This window comes from Loxodonta africana, chromosome 22 (genome assembly GCF_030014295.1).
Source record: "Loxodonta africana isolate mLoxAfr1 chromosome 22, mLoxAfr1.hap2, whole genome shotgun sequence".
Classification (NCBI taxonomy): Eukaryota; Metazoa; Chordata; class Mammalia; order Proboscidea; family Elephantidae; genus Loxodonta; species Loxodonta africana.
Window position 1 is genome coordinate 54,753,284 of NC_087363.1, and position 17,821 is coordinate 54,771,104.

The 17,821-nt window shown below is 38.2% G+C and overlaps 1 protein-coding gene across 5 annotated transcripts in view; it reads left to right on the top strand.

The window, feature by feature from the left end:
* The first annotated feature begins 9,943 nt into the window (after positions 1-9,943).
* CNTN3 (contactin 3) overlaps positions 9,944-17,821 on the top strand; it is a 299,041-nt gene continuing 291,163 nt past the window's right edge. For all 5 annotated transcript variants that reach the window (XM_010590045.3, XM_023548010.2, XM_023548009.2 and 2 more), the window contains exon 1: positions 9,944-10,326. In XM_010590045.3, the coding sequence (XP_010588347.3) occupies positions 10,085-10,326 (242 nt within the window). In that variant the 5' untranslated portion in view covers positions 9,944-10,084. The remainder of the gene's footprint in view (positions 10,327-17,821) is intronic.

Consider the following 17,821-nt stretch of genomic DNA (forward strand, 5'->3'; position numbering starts at 1 on the left):
AGAATGTCACATTTGCAAAGCCCTGAAAAGACAGTCTAGCTCAGTGCCCGTGTGAAAAGCAAACAGGAATCCTAAGTCACGCTGATCCTGTGAGGTAGAGAAGCAGTGGCGTGGAGCATGTTCAGGCAGCCAACGAAGTGACTGATCTGGGTTCTAACTTTTAAACTCTAATTTAGAACATTGAATCTAAAGCAAGAATTGCATCTTGGTTACATGTTTACTAGATGTATGGTTCACCTAAATGATTTATTGTGGATTTTTGTCATATTTTGCAGAGGTGTCATTCCGGGGGAATGGTATGACCTCTGCAGTTGTGGGCCCTACTAAAGAGGATATTGTTTGCTCCTCTTGAAAGTAACTTTAGCCACAGTAAACTTCCTGAGAGAGCTGAGGAATGACACAGCCTAGCAAGAGCTCAACTTTCTTTTCTTTTTGAAATGGGGGGGCAGCCGCCATGTCCAAGGAACTTATGAAAACCCAGAGGAGGAGCTCTGCTCCAGCACTCAGAGATTCTGCAAGAGATTACCAGAGTGCTGTTGCTGTTAAAAGTGATATTTAGGTGTGTGTTTTAGTGAAGCTGCTCCTGTATAGTACCTGTATTTGTAATCCTCAGGAGGAAGCAGATGGGGTGCAGGTAACCAAGGGCCTGAAAATTGTCCAAGCAGAAATAGCCGCCTGATCAGACAGTAGGGTGTTTTCTTCTGGTTGTCCTGGGAATGGCCCAAGTCTGTCTTTGATCAAATACAACATTTTGTAAATTAAACCGTTGTGCAATGATGCATAAACATACATACATACACACAGATTTCATTTCTAACAATAGTTTTCTAATGTATACAGTACGTTAGGGATGCTAAGGGTATAGAAATGTGTGTTAAATATAAACACTGTCCTCTGAAAGTTAAAAGACCTGGAGTGGAGGATATAAGAGAAAAAAACAAGTAACTTCAGTATATAGAAGCATAGGGATATTGTGTTGTATAGAATACATACCAATGATAGTGAGGTTGATGCAGGACTGAGCAGTGTTTCCTTCTGTTATACACAAGGTTGCCATGATTTGAAGCCGATTTGATGGCACCTAAAAGCAACAGAATACATAAAATTCTTTCAAGAATTGAAAATGGGGGACGATCACTGTTAAATTGTGGTACCAAGGAAAGAGTTGATAGGAGAGTTTCTTTAGACTTCCTACTCAGTTTTGTGGTTCCTAACACATACTGCCAAATGGTTCTCCACAGTAGTGGTTCCAAAAATGCATATAGAGTGCCCAATGTAATCTTCCTTACCAGCCCCAAATATTACTTATTTATAATCCATGCCATTATTAAGGAAAGAAAGAAAATTAAAGTGAGTATCATTTTTATCCTGAGTGTTTAATATTTACTTAGAAGTAGGTGACTTAGCAGATATATGAAGTGCCTTGTACAGGGTGTGGTTGTTGTTGTCAGTCCCCAACTCATGGTGATGCCATGGAAAAAGAGAACGAAATGCTCCCCAGCCCTGAGCTATTTCCATGACCTGTTGCCAGTCAAACTTCTGTGGTCCACAGGGTTTTCACTGGCTGATTTTCGGATGTAGATCTCCAGGCCTTTCTTCCTAGTTTGTCTTTGTCTTGAAGCTCTGCTTAAATCTGTTCACATCATAGCAGGACACAAGCCTCCACTGACAGACAGGTGGCAGCTTTGCATGAGGTACATTGGCTGAGAATCGAACCTAGCTCCCCTGGATCTCCATACCTATCCTGCCCATAACTCAATTCCAACTAATAGTGACCCTATAGGACAGAGTCGAACCACCCCACAGGGTTTCCAAGGCTGTAATCTTTATGGAAGCAGACCGCCATATATTTCTCCCACAGAGTTACTGGTGAGTTCAAACCACCAACATTTTGGTTAGCAGCTGAGCGCTTAACCACTGGGTCACTAGATCTTGCAACCCTGCTCAATTCCCTCAGTGACCTGGAAATATAAATTCAGGATCCTTGCTTGGGACAATAAGTAGAAAGAGTGAAATAGATGGTACTGTATATACTCAGACATTTAGAAACGAAATGCTGGCTCTGCTTACTGAGGTGGAGGCAGGAAAAGAATATGCTCTTTTCTCCTTTATGAGATTAAAAAAAGTGGTGAAAATATTAAAAAATCCAATCACCAGCAAGTATTGCTTCTTAATAGCTTCTTCATTACAACCAGTTTATCATAGGAATTCTTTACCCTAGAATTATTTTTTCTTAGAGACAATGGCCTTCAACTAGAGTTTCACATGAACCTTCTTTCTAAAATACACAAAGGGAATCATGCCTGGACCCAAGAAGGCTCGACCCCATCTCTTTGGTAAAGAATAGAAACGACAGATGTAATAATTTACTCCATTAAAACATTTGAGAGCAGGATGCTAAAGGAAAGTTTTTAAAGGAGTTGCTTAATGAGGTCTTTTCAATATGATGGGGGGGCGATAACCCTGTGAATTTGCACGTTCTGAAGGTGCTCAATGAATGTTGGCATAATACAAGGTGGGAACGTAGGCGTTTTTTTCTTTTCAGATAAATGGACCATGAATTGTGTTCTCATGGATGTATTGTACACATAGCACACCATACCTAACAATAACATTCTAGCTTCTTTTATCCTGTGGAGTTGCCATTCAACTGCCTAGCAAGAACAGTATAATTATGAGCTGGGAATTATAGAAGGATGTCAGGGAGGTTCAAAAGCACTAGAATTCACATTCATCAAAAAGACAATAACGTGAATTTAAAAACAGAAACCATGAAGTCCTATGAAAACATTTTAATCTACAAAGATTTGGGTCCATCTTCTCTTACGACTGTTTTTGCCCAAACATATCATTTATTTTCATCAGTATAACTGGAAATGGATTAACTCTTTATTCAATTGTACAGAACATTTCAGCAGTCAGAAATACAGCCATCAGATTAAAAAAAAGTATCAAGATAAAATATTCAACGTCCTCAGAAATCCTCCCAAGTCCCCTTCTTTTACTGATTTAGGGGTTTTTTAGGGAAGATTGAACATTAATTAATCCAGTAAAATAGATGGTAACTTCCATCAAAATCTGTGATTATGTTCCTAAAGCAAAGTGCCAAAGTCCAGATATTTCACCTTAAACTTGAATCATGTATATGCATGGGTGTGAACATTTCCCCCACCTCTTAAAAAAAAAAAAAAAACTTAGACAGGTTGAAATTAAGGAATTAATGCACTTCTGGGTAAAATTTGTCATGCTTTGAAAGGGTTCTGCCAGTCCAGGGAAGAGCATTTTTGTACTTGTATTTTTCCTTCCAGTACATACAAAGCTTAAACAGTCCCTCGTAATTCTCATTCCCTAATTATTGGATGCTGTTTCCTTCCCTAGGCATCTTCTCTGTTTCTGTTTATGGAAAAAAATAGGAAGCAAAGGATTGGGGAATAATGCAGAAAACTATTAGTTTAATAATTTAAGGAATTTTTATCATTTTATATTGGTGTCTATTATGCTAAATATCATACTCCAGGCGTAGGCCATACTCCAGCCCCCTCTGCTCCCGCCTTTTTTTTTTTTTTTTTTCAATCTAATTGCTTCAGAATATGTCCAGGTGTAGAAAATGGACAAATTAGTTATTCTTGGTAAGCATTTTATTTTCTTGTCTCATTTTAAGCACACTGTATTGCTTCACCCCCCAAGCGCATTGGTTACAGTGCTTTTAGCTGCAGGTGACGAAAATGCATTAGAGGTTTATTTTTCTAACAGCGATATTTAGAATTATGTAGTTCATGCTGGGTCAAAGATGTGAGGGCTCTCGGTTGGCTTTTCTGCTCGCTGTGTATTAAACCTTCCCTACATGGTGTCCTGATGGTTATAGTAGTTCGCAGAATTTTCTTTGCCTGACAATTTCCATGTGAGAAAGGAAGAGAAGTTTGCATTCCTTCACTTTATTCCTTCTTGTTTTCTTTTTTAGACCGTCTTTCCTAGAAGGTTCCAGCAGGTTTTCCCTCACTCTTCTTTTTGCCTGCTTCTAGTCTCATGCCCCAGTCTCCCCTGTCCACCTGCTCCTTGGTCAAGAATTGCAGAGCATTCTGGGAAGTTAATATATCTAGCAGTTCCAGTGACAATGGTTGAAATCAGGCTCTCAGGGAAGGTAAGAGTGGGAAATAACTGTTGAGTAGGAAACCCTGGTGACGTAGTGGTTAAGAGCTACACCTGCTAACCAGAATGTCGACAGTTCAAATCTACCAGGTGCTCCTTGGAAACTGGGGCAGTTCTACTCTGTCCTTTAGGGTCACTATGAGTCAGAATCGACTCGATGGCAGTGGGTTGGGTTAGACAAGCAGTAGCGTCTGCCACAGCTAGTTTTTCACATGCCGCTTGTGTCTAGCATTCAAATAGTTGTTAAAGGGTTGGATTAATCTAAGATTGAATCCTTTATCTTCCCCTGACATTGGAAGACTATACATGGGTTTTTATTTTTATCTTTACTTTTTTTTTTTTTTTTGGCATTTTCTTGCTTTTAAACAAGAATGCCAAAAAAATGCTAAAAAAAAGTTTTCACAACAACAACAACAAAAAAACCTTTGCCGTCAAGTCAATTCCGACTTTTCGACACAGTAGAACCGCCCCATAGGGTTTCGAAGGAGTGGCTGGTGGATTCGAACTGCTGACCTTTTGGTTAGCGGCTGAGCTCTTAACCACTGTGCTGACAATACTTACCTCATCTCATTGGCAGTATATCATTGACCTTAGGCTAGAGCTAGAAGTTCATTCTCTCTGGGTCAGATACCTAGTAAGTGAATTGAACATTGCTTCCTAGGTCCACATCCACTAAAATTCTGCCTTTGACAGCACTGTGGACTCAGGCTCTCTTTTAGGATCTAGTGCATTATGGAAATGCCTTGCTGTTTTGTTTCAGGTGGCTAAGACGTCAATCAGCAAGGGAACACAGGTATGCTTTCCGGTTTTCCTAGGGAGTTTCAGAGATAACATTCACTGTCTTTTAGAAATTTCATTTCTTTTAGTGAAAGTAATGCTAACTGCTTGGAATCCCTTGTCTATTTTTCTTTGTCAGTCTTCATAAAAATTGTATGGAACACGACCATTAGAATTGATCGGCCGCAGTTTGATCTTTTACGTGACATTGCCTTAGGAGCTCATAAAGCTTGTACTTACATTCAATGACAGTTATTCGTGGTAGCCTGTGGGTGTTTGGGAAAAGAAATAACACCTTAGGATTGGATTTTTGGACTTATTAGTCCTGTTAGGAAATGTTATATGCCCTTTATTTTAGGTCGTAAACTTAAAATGGAACTCTGGAGCCAGGCTAACATATCAAAAAAATGCTCCTGTCACCAAAAGTAAAGTTTAGCATCAATCTAAATGTTACATCAAATCCATTTAGTTAGGCAAGAGGTCCCCTTCTGTTTTCAGCCAACCTGCTTTTTTTTTTTTTTTTTCTGGTTATACGTATCTGTGCGAATAGCCAAGGTTCTGTCCTTTTGAGGATCAAAATTCGTTTTGAGGAAAATGTTGGATAATTTCTTTTAGATAAGCAAAGACCTCAATATCTATTCCTTTTAAGTTTGTATTTCTGACGAGAGACTAGAACATTATACCCTAACTTCACTTATCACCTGTTTCATTCCATTGAAGCAAGATTGAGTGGCCTTTGTCTCTTAGCTGAGCGTGAAGCATGGACCGCCTGTTACATTTCATTATTAATTTGTACTTACCTTTTAAGAGTTGCTGGAGCCTCCAGAATGGCTGCTGGTGGTCTGCAAAGCTTTTAGGAGCCTGAAATTTCAGAGATGCTGGGTGTAAGCCTCACAGGCTGGTAACTCCAGTGTCGTCTGGAAATACTGACTTGGAAAAAGTAGGCTGATTGTTAATTTGCTCTTTGACCGTATTTAAAACAGTGTGGTTTAATGGGAAGGAGGCCAAACAAGAATCTGAGGGTTGGTAAGGAAGCCCAACAAGAATCTGAGGATTGGGGCCTGATACTAGTTCTCTCACTAAGAACCTGTGTTGCCGTAGTTGAGTTGTTAACCTCTCTGTGCCTCCCCTCTCCCGGGAAGGCCAAATAGCGTACAAAATGAAAACACAAGTTCTGGAAATCTAAAATCTTAGCTTCATCAGTCACTATCTGTGAAATATCATCTGTCTTACATAGAGCTACTGTGAGAATTTCTTCATCCAGCAGACACATATTGAGTTCCTACATGTTCTCCACCTCCCGTCTGTCAGTTTGTGGTACTGTGGTGGCTTGTGTGTTGCTTTGTTGTTGGAAGCTATGTCACTGGTATTACAAATACCAGCAGAGTCACCCGTGGTGAAGAGATTTCAGTGAAGCTTCCAGACTAAGACAGACTAGGAAGAAAGGTGATCTACTTCTGAAAATCAGCCAGTGAAAACTCTGTGGCTCACAATGGTCTGATCTGCAACTGATGGTACATGTGGCACAGTAGTTGGCTCTGTAGTCCGTGGGATCACCATGAGTCAGGAGCTGACTAGACGGCAGCTAACAACAACCACAAGGAGTAGTAAGGGTTAACTCAGATGAGGTTGCAGTGGGGGCAAGACGGTATCACTGCACAGACTCTGAATCAGATATTCTAGAGTGTGGTTGTACATTGAGAGAGGCTGCAGAACTTCCTCATGTCACCTAACAACTCTTAGACTCAGGACTCCTCTTCTGATCTTGGGAATAATTATTCCTAGGGTGATGAGAGGATTAAAGAACCAATCTGGGCACAGAGGACACTCAATTTTAGCTGCTGCTATTTTCATCATTTCAATGACTGTTTTCACTATTTATTACCATTGGAGTCCTGATGGCACAGTGGTAAGAGCTCGGCTGCTTATCGGCTGCTAACTAAAAGGTCAGAAGTTTGAATCCACTAGCTGCTCCTATGGGGCAGTTCTGTAGGGTCACTATGAGTAGAAACTGACTAGACGTAAACAGATTGGGTTTTTTGGTTTGGGTACCATTTTATTAGTGGTGGTGTTATGGTAAATATTTTTATTGGTGTGATTACTATTTGAAGTAGACAAAAAGAAACGGAAAAAGAACCCAAAAGGCCCAGAAACTATGAATTTACATTTTGGCTAATTATTCGAGGATTCTTTTTCTCTTAGTCTGTTTACTCATTCTCTGCTTCAATAGGAACCCTGTAATTTTGCTGAGCGATCCAAGATAGGAAAGTGAAGTCTACTCACTCTCTCTTTTTTTGTCTCTGAAATTGTTTACTTTAACAAATGTTCTGGCAATGCATATACAACTGCAGAAGCATTATCACTTTCCTTTATAAAGTCATAGAACAAAGAGCTTTCTGTTTTTTTGTACTATGTGAAAATCTTCCTCAGAGGACATTCAATTTCTCTTAACTGAAGTAGAAACACTTTTTTAAAAGACAGTTGTTCAGTGCTGATTCTTCCCTTAAATATGCTAGTAATCAAATGGAAATCCCAGTCCCACCAAATATTGAGTGCTTCAAAATGACAAAATTACATTATCAACCTTCAGATTAGTATGCCCAGGAGATTTTCTGAAAAAGATGATACTTAGCTATTCAACTTGGTCTGAATTGGACTTTAATTTCTGCATAGAGGCTCATGACAGAAAAGATTTCCTCTAATAGTTCATTCACTAACAAACCAATAAAAATCTAAGTATAGCTTATTGTTGTGAAAAGTTGTTGTTGTTATTAGGTGCCCTTGACTTAGCTCCAACTCATAGCAAACCTACATATAACAGAAAGAAACATTCACCGGTCTTGTGGCGCCTCACAGTAGTAGGTACCTTCATTATCTAGTGCTGCTATAGCAGAAATACTACAAATTATGGCTTTAACAAACAAAAATTTATTTTTTCACAGTTTAGGAGACTAGAACGGAGTTCAGGGTGCCAGCGATAGGGGAAGGCTTTCTCTGTCATCTCTGTAGGAAGGTTCTTGTCTCTTTTGAACCTCTGTTCCTGAGCAATCTTTATGTGACTTGGCACCTCTCTTCCATCATCTCTGCTTGCTCACTTGCTTGTTTAATTTTATTTTATATCTCAAAAGAGATGGACTTAAGACAGTCCATAAACTAATACTCTATCATTAACATAGCAAAGAAACCCATTCCCAAATAAGATTATAACCACAGGTATAGGGGTCCACAAGATCTGAAATGCAACCTTGAATTTGGAGACCATCTCGAGAATAGGTTTGACACATTAAGCACTAATGACTGAAGACCAGCTGAGTTGTGGGAGGACATCGAGGACATCCTCCATGAAGAAAGCAAAAGGTCATTAAAAAGATGGGAAAGAAAGAAAAGACCAAAATGGATGTTAGAAGAGACTCTGGAACTTTTTCTTGAATGTAGAGTAGCTAAAGGAAACGGAAGAAATGGTGAAGTAAAAAGAGCTGAACAGAAGATTTCAAAGGGCAGCTTGAGAAGACAAAGTAAAATATCATAATGAAATGTTCAGAAACCTGAAGTTAGAAAACCAGAAGGGAAGAACACACTCAGCATTTCTCAAGCTGAAAGAAATGACGGAAAATTCAAGCCTCGGGCTGCAATTCTGAAGGGTTCTATGGACAAAATATTGTATGATGCAAGAAGCATCAAAAGCAGATGGAAGGAATACACAGAATCACTGTACCAAAAAGAGTTGGTTCAGCTATTTCAGGAGGTAGCATATGATCAAGAGCTGATGGTATTGAAGGAAGAAGTCTAAGCTGCACCAATAGCACTGAGGAAGAACAAGCCTCCAGATATTAACGGAATATCAATTGAGATGTCTCAACAAATGAATACAGTGCTGAAGGCGCTCACTCTTCTATGTCAAGAAATTTGGAAGACAGCTACCTGGCCAACCAACTGGAAGAGATCCATATTTATGCCTAGTCTAAAGAAAGAAGATCCAACAGAATGTGGAAATTATTTTACCAATATCATTAATGTCACAGAGACCCCATAGAGTTTCTGAGGCTGTAAATCTGTATGGAAGCAGACTGCTACATCTTTCTCCCACAGAGCCGCTGGTGGTTTTGAACCTCTGACCTTTTGGTTAGCAGTTTATCGCTTTAACTGCTGTGCCACGAGGTCTGCTTTATAGTATCACACACAAATAAAATTTTGCTGAAGATCATTCAAAAGTGGTTGCAGCAGTACCCCGATAGGCAGTACGTGGTATATTCAATATTCTTCACCAACACTATAATTCAAATATGTCAATTCTTCTTTGGTCTTCCTTTTTCATTTTCCAGCTTTCACGTGCATATGAGGTAATTGAAAATAACATGGCTTGGGTCAGGTGCAACCTTAGTCATGAAATTGACACCTTAGCTCTTGAGCACTTTAAGAAGGCCTTTTGTAACAGATTCTCCCAGTACACTATGTCCTTTGGTTTTGTAACTGTTGCTTTTGTGGTCATCGATTATTGATCCAAGAGGAATGAAATCCTTGACAACTTCAGTCTCTTTGCCACTTATCATGATGTTGTTTATTGGCCCAGTTGTGAGGATTTTTGCTTTCTTCCTGTTGAGATGTAATCTATACATAAGGCTATGGTCTTTGATCTTCATCAGTAAGTGCTTCAAATTGTCTTTATTTTCCGCAAGCAAGGCCATGTCATCTACATATCGCAGGTTGCTAATGAATCTTCCTCCAATCCTGATACCGTGTAATATTTTGAGCACCTTCTAACCTGAGGGGTTCATCTTCCGGCACTGTATCAGGAAATGTTACGTTTTTATCTATAAGGTTTCATTGGCTAATTTTCTTTTCAAAAGTAGATCACCAGGCCTTTCTTCTTAGTCTGTCTTGTTCTGGAAGCTTTGCTGAAACCTGTTCACCGTGGGTATGCCTGGTGGTATTTGAAGTACCGGTGGCATAGCTTCCAGCATTACAGCAACAAACAAGCCACAGTAGTACTGCAAATTGACAGACAGGTAGTGGGAAAGGTGATTACCGAAGTCTTATTTACAGTTTTAAGAAATCTTATTAATATTGCAGGTTTTTTGTTACTAGGCCATTGAGAATGATTTAAGTGATAAACATTGGCAATGCCTAAGGCCATGTTGCTTTGTGGGCAGCTGGAGGAATGGATTTTTTTTTACACGAACATTCATTTCTTGTTTTTCTTCTTCAGTTCCAGAATGCAGATTCTACAATATCTTTGACTTCCTATTTTTTTTGGATGTCTTCCACCCATATAGGTGAGCTTCTCTTACAAGGCCCCGTGTTTATCAAAGAGCCTGGCAACAGCATTTTCCCTGTTGGTTCAGAGGATAAAAAAATAACTTTCAATTGCGAAGCAAGAGGCAACCCTTCACCTCACTACAGGTACAGTGAAAAGTTTGAAAATTGACTTTATTAAGAAAAATCAGAGTGGCAATTGTAAACCTTTTTTTGCTTCAATATGTTTATGCCATCAGTAATAAATAAGCCATGAAACTGTAGTTGTCACCATGATATGTTAAGCTGATGGAATATATAAACATTGGATACGTACAGTCCATATTTGATTGATTATTCATGTACAGTAACTTTTTTTATTAGTGTCTTTTCATCCATTTATTGTATAATTTAATTTGTAAACTTGTATTTACATGTGGTCATTAGGGTCGCTATGAGTCGGAATCGACTCGACGGCAACGGCATTAGGAACTCATCTATTGTGGGATGAAATGAAATGCGTTCTAAGGGAATTTAGAAACCATACCTTAAAAAAAAAAAAACAAAAATCTTGAACTGTCCCGCTTTCTTCCTCTACTATTTTATTGGATATGTGTTTAGGGGCTCATTACATATCAAAAATAAAATATAATCTTACTAAAGTGATTTCAATTGTTCTTAAAGAGAAAAATATATTTCATTGATTACACATTTTTATTATGTCAAAGCCTGTATTTTTCTGATTATATAAATAATATCAAACCAAAAACCCACTGCGGTTGAGTTGATGCCAACTGATAGCGACCCTATACGACAGAGTAGAACCACCTCAGAGAGTTTCCAAGGAGCACCTGGTGGACTCGAACTGCCGGCCTTTTGGTTAGCAGCCGTAGCACTTAACCACAAATGCTCTATCACCAATTTTGTTTAAATTGTAACATAAATGCTAGAATGACACCCCAGGGCATCTAATAAACTGTAAGAATCACTGCACAAATAACAGGAAACCCTGGTGGTGTAGTTCCATAAATAATATCTGTTCACTGAAAACCTTCAAACATTGCAGGAAGGTGCCAGGAAAAGAAAGAAAAAAAGGTTATTCCCCGACCTTGAAATAATAAAAAAAAAATTAACATTTTTGGAATGATGGTTAATTATTTGGAATACATGGATATTTACTTTATTAAATAACACAAGAAAAACAATTTTTACTCTTAGGGGCACTTAAGGGACCCATTTAATGAAGAGATGACTTATTTATAAATAGGATGTGTTGCCTTCATATAAGTGGCTCTGATAAAGTGCTTGAGGCAGCTTGAAAACAACACGCTCTTTAAAGTACTGTGAACATCCACCTCCAAAATGTTGTTTATGCTGTTAGTTTGCTTGGCCAACCCTTTTCTATAACCTGCAGAATAAGCAATTTGTTAATATAATTCTAGTTTTTAGAGTCTTTAATATTGATCTTATTGAACTTCTATTGTTCTCTTAACCCATGTAAATAATGGAAACCAACAGTCATTGTAAATTGGGTCAGGACTGCGTTAGAATATAGACCTTTGCATTTATGTAATTGGAAGTAGTCAAGATGAGTCTATTTCAGCAATATTGCATATTGTTCAGATGCATACAACATGTTTGTTGAACACCTATTGTATACCTTGAACAAAATAAATATGATTCCATATGGCTGGCCAACTGACTGGAAGAGATCCGTATATATGCCTATTCCCAAGAAAGGTGATCCAACCAAATATGGAAATTATAGAACAATATTGTTAATATCACACGCAAGCAAATTTTTGCTGAAGATCATTCAAAAACGGCTGCAGCAGTATATTGACAGGGAACTGCCAGAAATTCAGTCTAGTTTCAGAAGAGGACATGGAACCAAGGATATCGTTGCTGATGTCAGATGGATCCTGGCTGAAAGCAGAGAATACCAGAAGGGTGTTTGCCTGTGTTTTATTGACTATGCAAAGGCATTCGACTGTGTGGATCATAACAAACTATGGATAAGGTTGCGAAGAATGGGAATTCCAGAGCACTTAATTGTGCTCATAAGGAACCTTTACATGGATCAAGAGTCAGTTGTTCGGAGAGAACAAGGGGATACTGATTGGTTTAAAGTTAGGAAAGGTGTGCGTCAGGGTTGTATTCTTTCACCATACCTATTTAATCTGTATGCTGAACAAATAATCCGAGAAGCTAGACTATATGAAGAAGAATGGAGCATCAGGATTGGAGGGAGACTCATTAACAACCTGCGTTATGCAGATGACACGACCGTGCTTGCTGAAGGTGAAGAGGACTTGAAGCGCTAATGAAGATCAAAGAGCACAGCCTTCAGTATAGATTACACCTCAACATAAAGAAAACAAAAATCCTCACAACTGGACCAATGAGCAACATCATCATAAACGGAGAAAAGATTGAAGTTGTCAAGGATTTCATTTTACTTGGATCCACAATCAACAGCCATGGAAACAGCAGTCAAGAAATCAAAAGATGCGTTGCATTGGGTAAATCTGCTGCAAAGGACCTCTTCAAAGTGTTGAAGAGCAAAGATGTCACCCTGAAGACTAAGGTGCGCCTGACCCAAGCCATGGTATTTTCAATCGCATCATATGCATGTGAAAGCTGGACAATGAATAAGAAAGACTGAGGAAGAGTTGACGCCTTTGAAATGTGGTGTTGGCGAAGAATATCGAATATACCACGGACTGCCAAAAGAACGAACAAGTCTGTCTTGGAAGAGAAGTGCGACCAGAATGCTCCTTAGAGGCAAGGATGGCGAGACTGCGTCTTACATACTTCGGACATATTGTAAGGAGGGATCAGTCCCTGGAGAAGGACATCATGCTTGGCAGAGTACAGGATCAGCGGAAAAGAGGAAGACCCTCAATGAGGTGGATTGACACAGTGGCTGCAACAATGAGCTCAAGCATAACAACGATTGTAAGGATGGCTCAGGACCGGGCAGTGTTCCGTTCTGTTGTGGATAGGGTCGCTATGAGTCGGAACCAACTTGACAGCACCTAACAACAACAACATGGCTGGTCAGAATTGGCAGAGGTAATAAAACATGTAAAAGTAACAGAAGAAAACCTAGATGATTCCAAAACCAAGAGACTCTATTTTATAAGGTAGTTCAGTTAATCAGGCATAAACATATGCAAAATCTAAAAATGTCTGCCCTTTTTGGGGAAAGATAAACAGAGCAACTTAACAAGACATTATCCTGGAAATATTTTTCTTCTCCAGCATTTTCACAGGTCATTCAAATAATGCTTAGATACATCTGTTTATTTCTATTTGAAATGGAAAATTACCCTCATAGAGATGGCTGTAAATACGGTAAAGAATCCATGTAAATGACTCTTAAGTAGGCTGTTTTTCTATTGTCAGTAAAGTTGTATTTTCTGGCATTTATCATATGAATAATTTGGTGATAAATTTGTTCAGCTGAAGAATTGTCAAGGTACAAGATTTAGAGTCATACAAGAATACATTTTTAAATAAGTAGATTAATTATGCTGGTAAAGTTTTATCAAATAGCTAGAAGCCTTATGCTTAGAAATCCAGAAGGAGTCTTTTTCGTATTTTTTTCTTTACACACCAGGCAGTTATTGGAATGTCACGGAGTATGTGTTTAAACATACTGATGACAAAACTTCACCATCAACACTTTATATATGTTGTTTGTATTAAAATAAAAATCCATTGCCGTCCAGTTGATTCCGACTCATAGTGACCCTGTAGGACAGAGTAGAACTGCCCCATAGAGCTTCCGAGGAGCACCTGGTGGATTTGAACAGCCAACCTTTTGATTAGTAGCTGTAGCTGTTAACCACTACGCCACCAGGATTTCTGTTATTTGTGTAGTGATTCTTACATTTTATTAGATGCCCTGGGGTGTCATTCTAGTCTTTATGTTACAATTTAAACAAAATTTGTGATGGAGACTATGAGACGTGTGACTTAAATTGACTTATCAATTTTATGTCTTATGAATGCAGAAATTTAACCTGCTAGGTATTGTTTTTTCTATTTTAAGATGCTCGCTTTGTAGCAAAGTAGAGCAGAATCTTTTATTTTACCTTTAAAGATAGTCTACAGTTAAGGCAGCTAACAGATATGAAATTTCACTTAAACTAAATGTTTATATTCATTAGAATTAGAGAATATGAGAAAATACAAGGTAACCTCTTTTCATTTTGTGAAATATTGAGTTTTCCTCTAATAAGGAAGAACTCCCTGTTATATCTGTTACCTGTATAAGAAATAGATTGTGCGGATGGAGTAAATGAAGTATAGAAAAATGTGGGCTGTAATTACAACTTTCTTTCTTTAGACAACGTCGTCATTTTTGGTCTGTTTTATTTTTCTATAGGTTTTAGCTTTTAACAGGCAGCTGGGTGATAGTCCCCATAATTGTTTAAATGATCCAGAAGGCAATCTATTCACGTATTCTTTTATTACGCTTGGAAAATTACAGATGAATAGTATAAATATGTAATAATATTGAGGACACAAATAAAGAGGAATATGGGGAAATTTTTTACAAAAAGATCAAAGAAAGGGTACTCTTTTTATAGATATATATTTATAATGTATGTGTGTGTATATATATGTATATGCACATACACAATTAGAGAGAGAGAGAGAGAAGGAGAGAGAAGGAAAATTGGGGTCATTTGAAACCACAAGTGAAAGGCAATCAAAACATGTTTCCAAAGATTCAGAATAGAGTTTGAGTCTTATAAAGAGTGTCCTTTGACAGCCTAGAGCCTGTCTTGTAGACTGAGGCAAACGTATCTGTTTAGAGACCTTTTCTTTGTTACTATCCCATTGGGTAAAAAAGAGAACTCTTAATTGACCGTATCAGAAATCCAAAAGTTCAGAAATTCTCAAGAGAAATCACTTGTCTTAGGGCTTAATTGAAATTTTTATTCTTCCTTTCACATTTCCTCACCTCAGCCCCAAGACCTATATTTAAAGGTTAATTAGTATTCAGTCTCATCCTACTTGCTGATGGTGCTGAAAGAGGTTACCCTGAGGAACTATTAATACTTTTCTCTTCCTTTTCATGGGGTTGAAATGCCCAACATTTGTTATGATGAAAGACCCCAAATAGGAGGGTCACTGGTTACTTTTACTGATGTGCCATTTAGCATTTAAAACAAAACAAAACAAAAAACAGCAGTTGCCATCCAGTTGACTTCCACTCATGGCAACCCCATGAATGTTATTGTAGAACTCTTCCCCACAGGGTTTTCAATGGCTGATTTTTTTGGCAGTAGATTGCCAGGCTTTCTTCTGGGTCACCTCTGGGTGTACCTCTAACCTTTCGGTTAATAGCCTAACTCATTGACAGTTTGTACCACCCAGGGAATCCTTATCATTTAAAGGGATTATATATTTGGGCTAGACTGGGCTATAATACCCACACACCAGTAGGGGCCAGGCAAGTAGCATAACTGACTGAGGTGGAGCGTATAGACATATCAAATAAAGATTGGAGACTATCAAATATTCAGCCATGTGCCCATGGAAAGGGAATAGCTGCTTCTCAGCACCAGCCAATTGTTACCATTCAGCAATCCTGGTCCAGTACTGCAAAAGATTTTTCACTGAAGTTTAAAATGCAGATATTTTTCTTTTTGTAATCTCTTTCCTTTTAAGTGTTGACTCTTCTTTTCTTTTTAGACATGAATGCAAACCAAAGAAAATAATGCTTAAGGCCGAATGGGGCCCATGTGGATTTTGTGTTTTCAACTTTGAGTCTAACTGGAAGCTCTTGAGCTTTGCTGTCCAGTTTGGTAGCCAATAGCCACATGGTGCCATTTAAATTTAAATCAGTAAAAGAAAATTCAGTTCCTAGTCACATCAGCCACATTTCAAGTGCTTGGTAGTTACATATGGCTAGTGGATGTTATGTTGGATGGCACAGATGAACATTTACATCCTTGCAGAAAGTTCATTTGGACAGTGCTGCTTTAGACTCTTAGATCTTCCACTCTTTCCTATAAATGCTCTCCCAGTCCCTTTCTTCACTGTACTAAACAAAACCAAACTTATTGCCACTTAGTTGATTCCAACTCATAGAGAGAGACTGTATAAGACAGAGTACAGTTGCCCTATAGGGTTTCCAAGGAGCAGCTGGTGGATTCGAACTGCCACCTTTTTGGTTAGTAGCCGAGCTCTTAACCACTGCTCCACCAAGAATCCTTTTTTCACGATAAGTGACCAGAGGATCATTCTCTCCCAGCTCTGTAGAACAAGTGAAGTAGAGTGTGAGGAGCCTTGGGTAGATATTTTCAAGTTGTAAGAGTTAAATATCATTCCAAAGTTCAGGTTTTTCTGGCCCCAGTTTTCTCTTCTTAAGGGTGGTTGCCTGCCATGGAATAGCATCCTACTCAGAGTTAATTTACTGAAATTCAACTAAATGCATTCAGTGTAAAAAAGAAAAAGAAAATAAGATAATAGACTAAATTCTGCTCACGATTTATTCAAGGAGTGACTGTAGGGAAGGAAATCTAGTTTCTTGGAATATAAAGAAACACACAGTAAAATATATATACACACATAATACTAACATAATAATATATATATGTACTATATTTATGTTCTCTGTATGTGCTATACATTTTTAATATATACTATATATAGAATATATAGTATATGGAATATATATCATATATTCTATTTCATAATATATCATAATAATATATGGTATATGTATATAAATTATAATTTTGATTATATGCCATCTGTAAGTTACACATATCCTCATTTAAGATCTGATGTCCCTGTTATTTTACTTTTATACCTCTAGACAAATAGGAGTCGTTCCTCTAAATTCTGTTGGCCCATAGAAACATAATCCTCTCTGCTAGACTTTCTAGGCCCAATTCCTTGGGTTTTTCCTCAGGCTCAACTACTTTCAGCATCCTGACTTCTCCAACAGGTGAGCCCTGGTCCCCACACTCACAGTTAGCCACTAAGAGCAATGAAATGTTCACATTCTTGAAATGGTAGAAAATCATAAAATACAAAGAATAGCTGTAGTTCCTAAAGCAAGTAGAGGTAAATGACAACTCTTACAGGGTCTTTTTTTTTTTTTTTAATAATTTTTATTACAGGGTCTTTTAATGTTGGCTATTTTTTTTTATACTACTATCTCTCCCAGGAAGCTTTCTCTGATAAGGTCAACGCTGGGCTGGCTTCATGCACCAACAGCATGCCCACCCATTGTACCCTATGCCAGCCTGCTTTATGAAGGTTATCAAAATGAAAAGGGGCTACAATTCCCTTGTAGATGAAGACAGTGCTTCCTTCATCCTTACATTCCAAATGCCTCACAAATAGTGAATGCTCAATTGGTGGGTGTGAAAAAAAAAAAAATGGAATGGCATTAACAAGGGGGAAAACAAAGGGAATTTGGGATTTGATCATGATTTTAGGAGTCAAGAATGTCATGAAGGATCACAGAGACAGAAGTGGCCAATATTTTATTTTAGAAGATATTTGTAAATTTGGATTAATTAACCTCTTTTGGCTCAATTCTAAGACAGACTGCCCTTTCGGTGACAAAGATGGCTGCCTACAAGTCCTGGTTTACTTATATCCTATCCTTCCCATGATGTCAACTGGGAAAAGA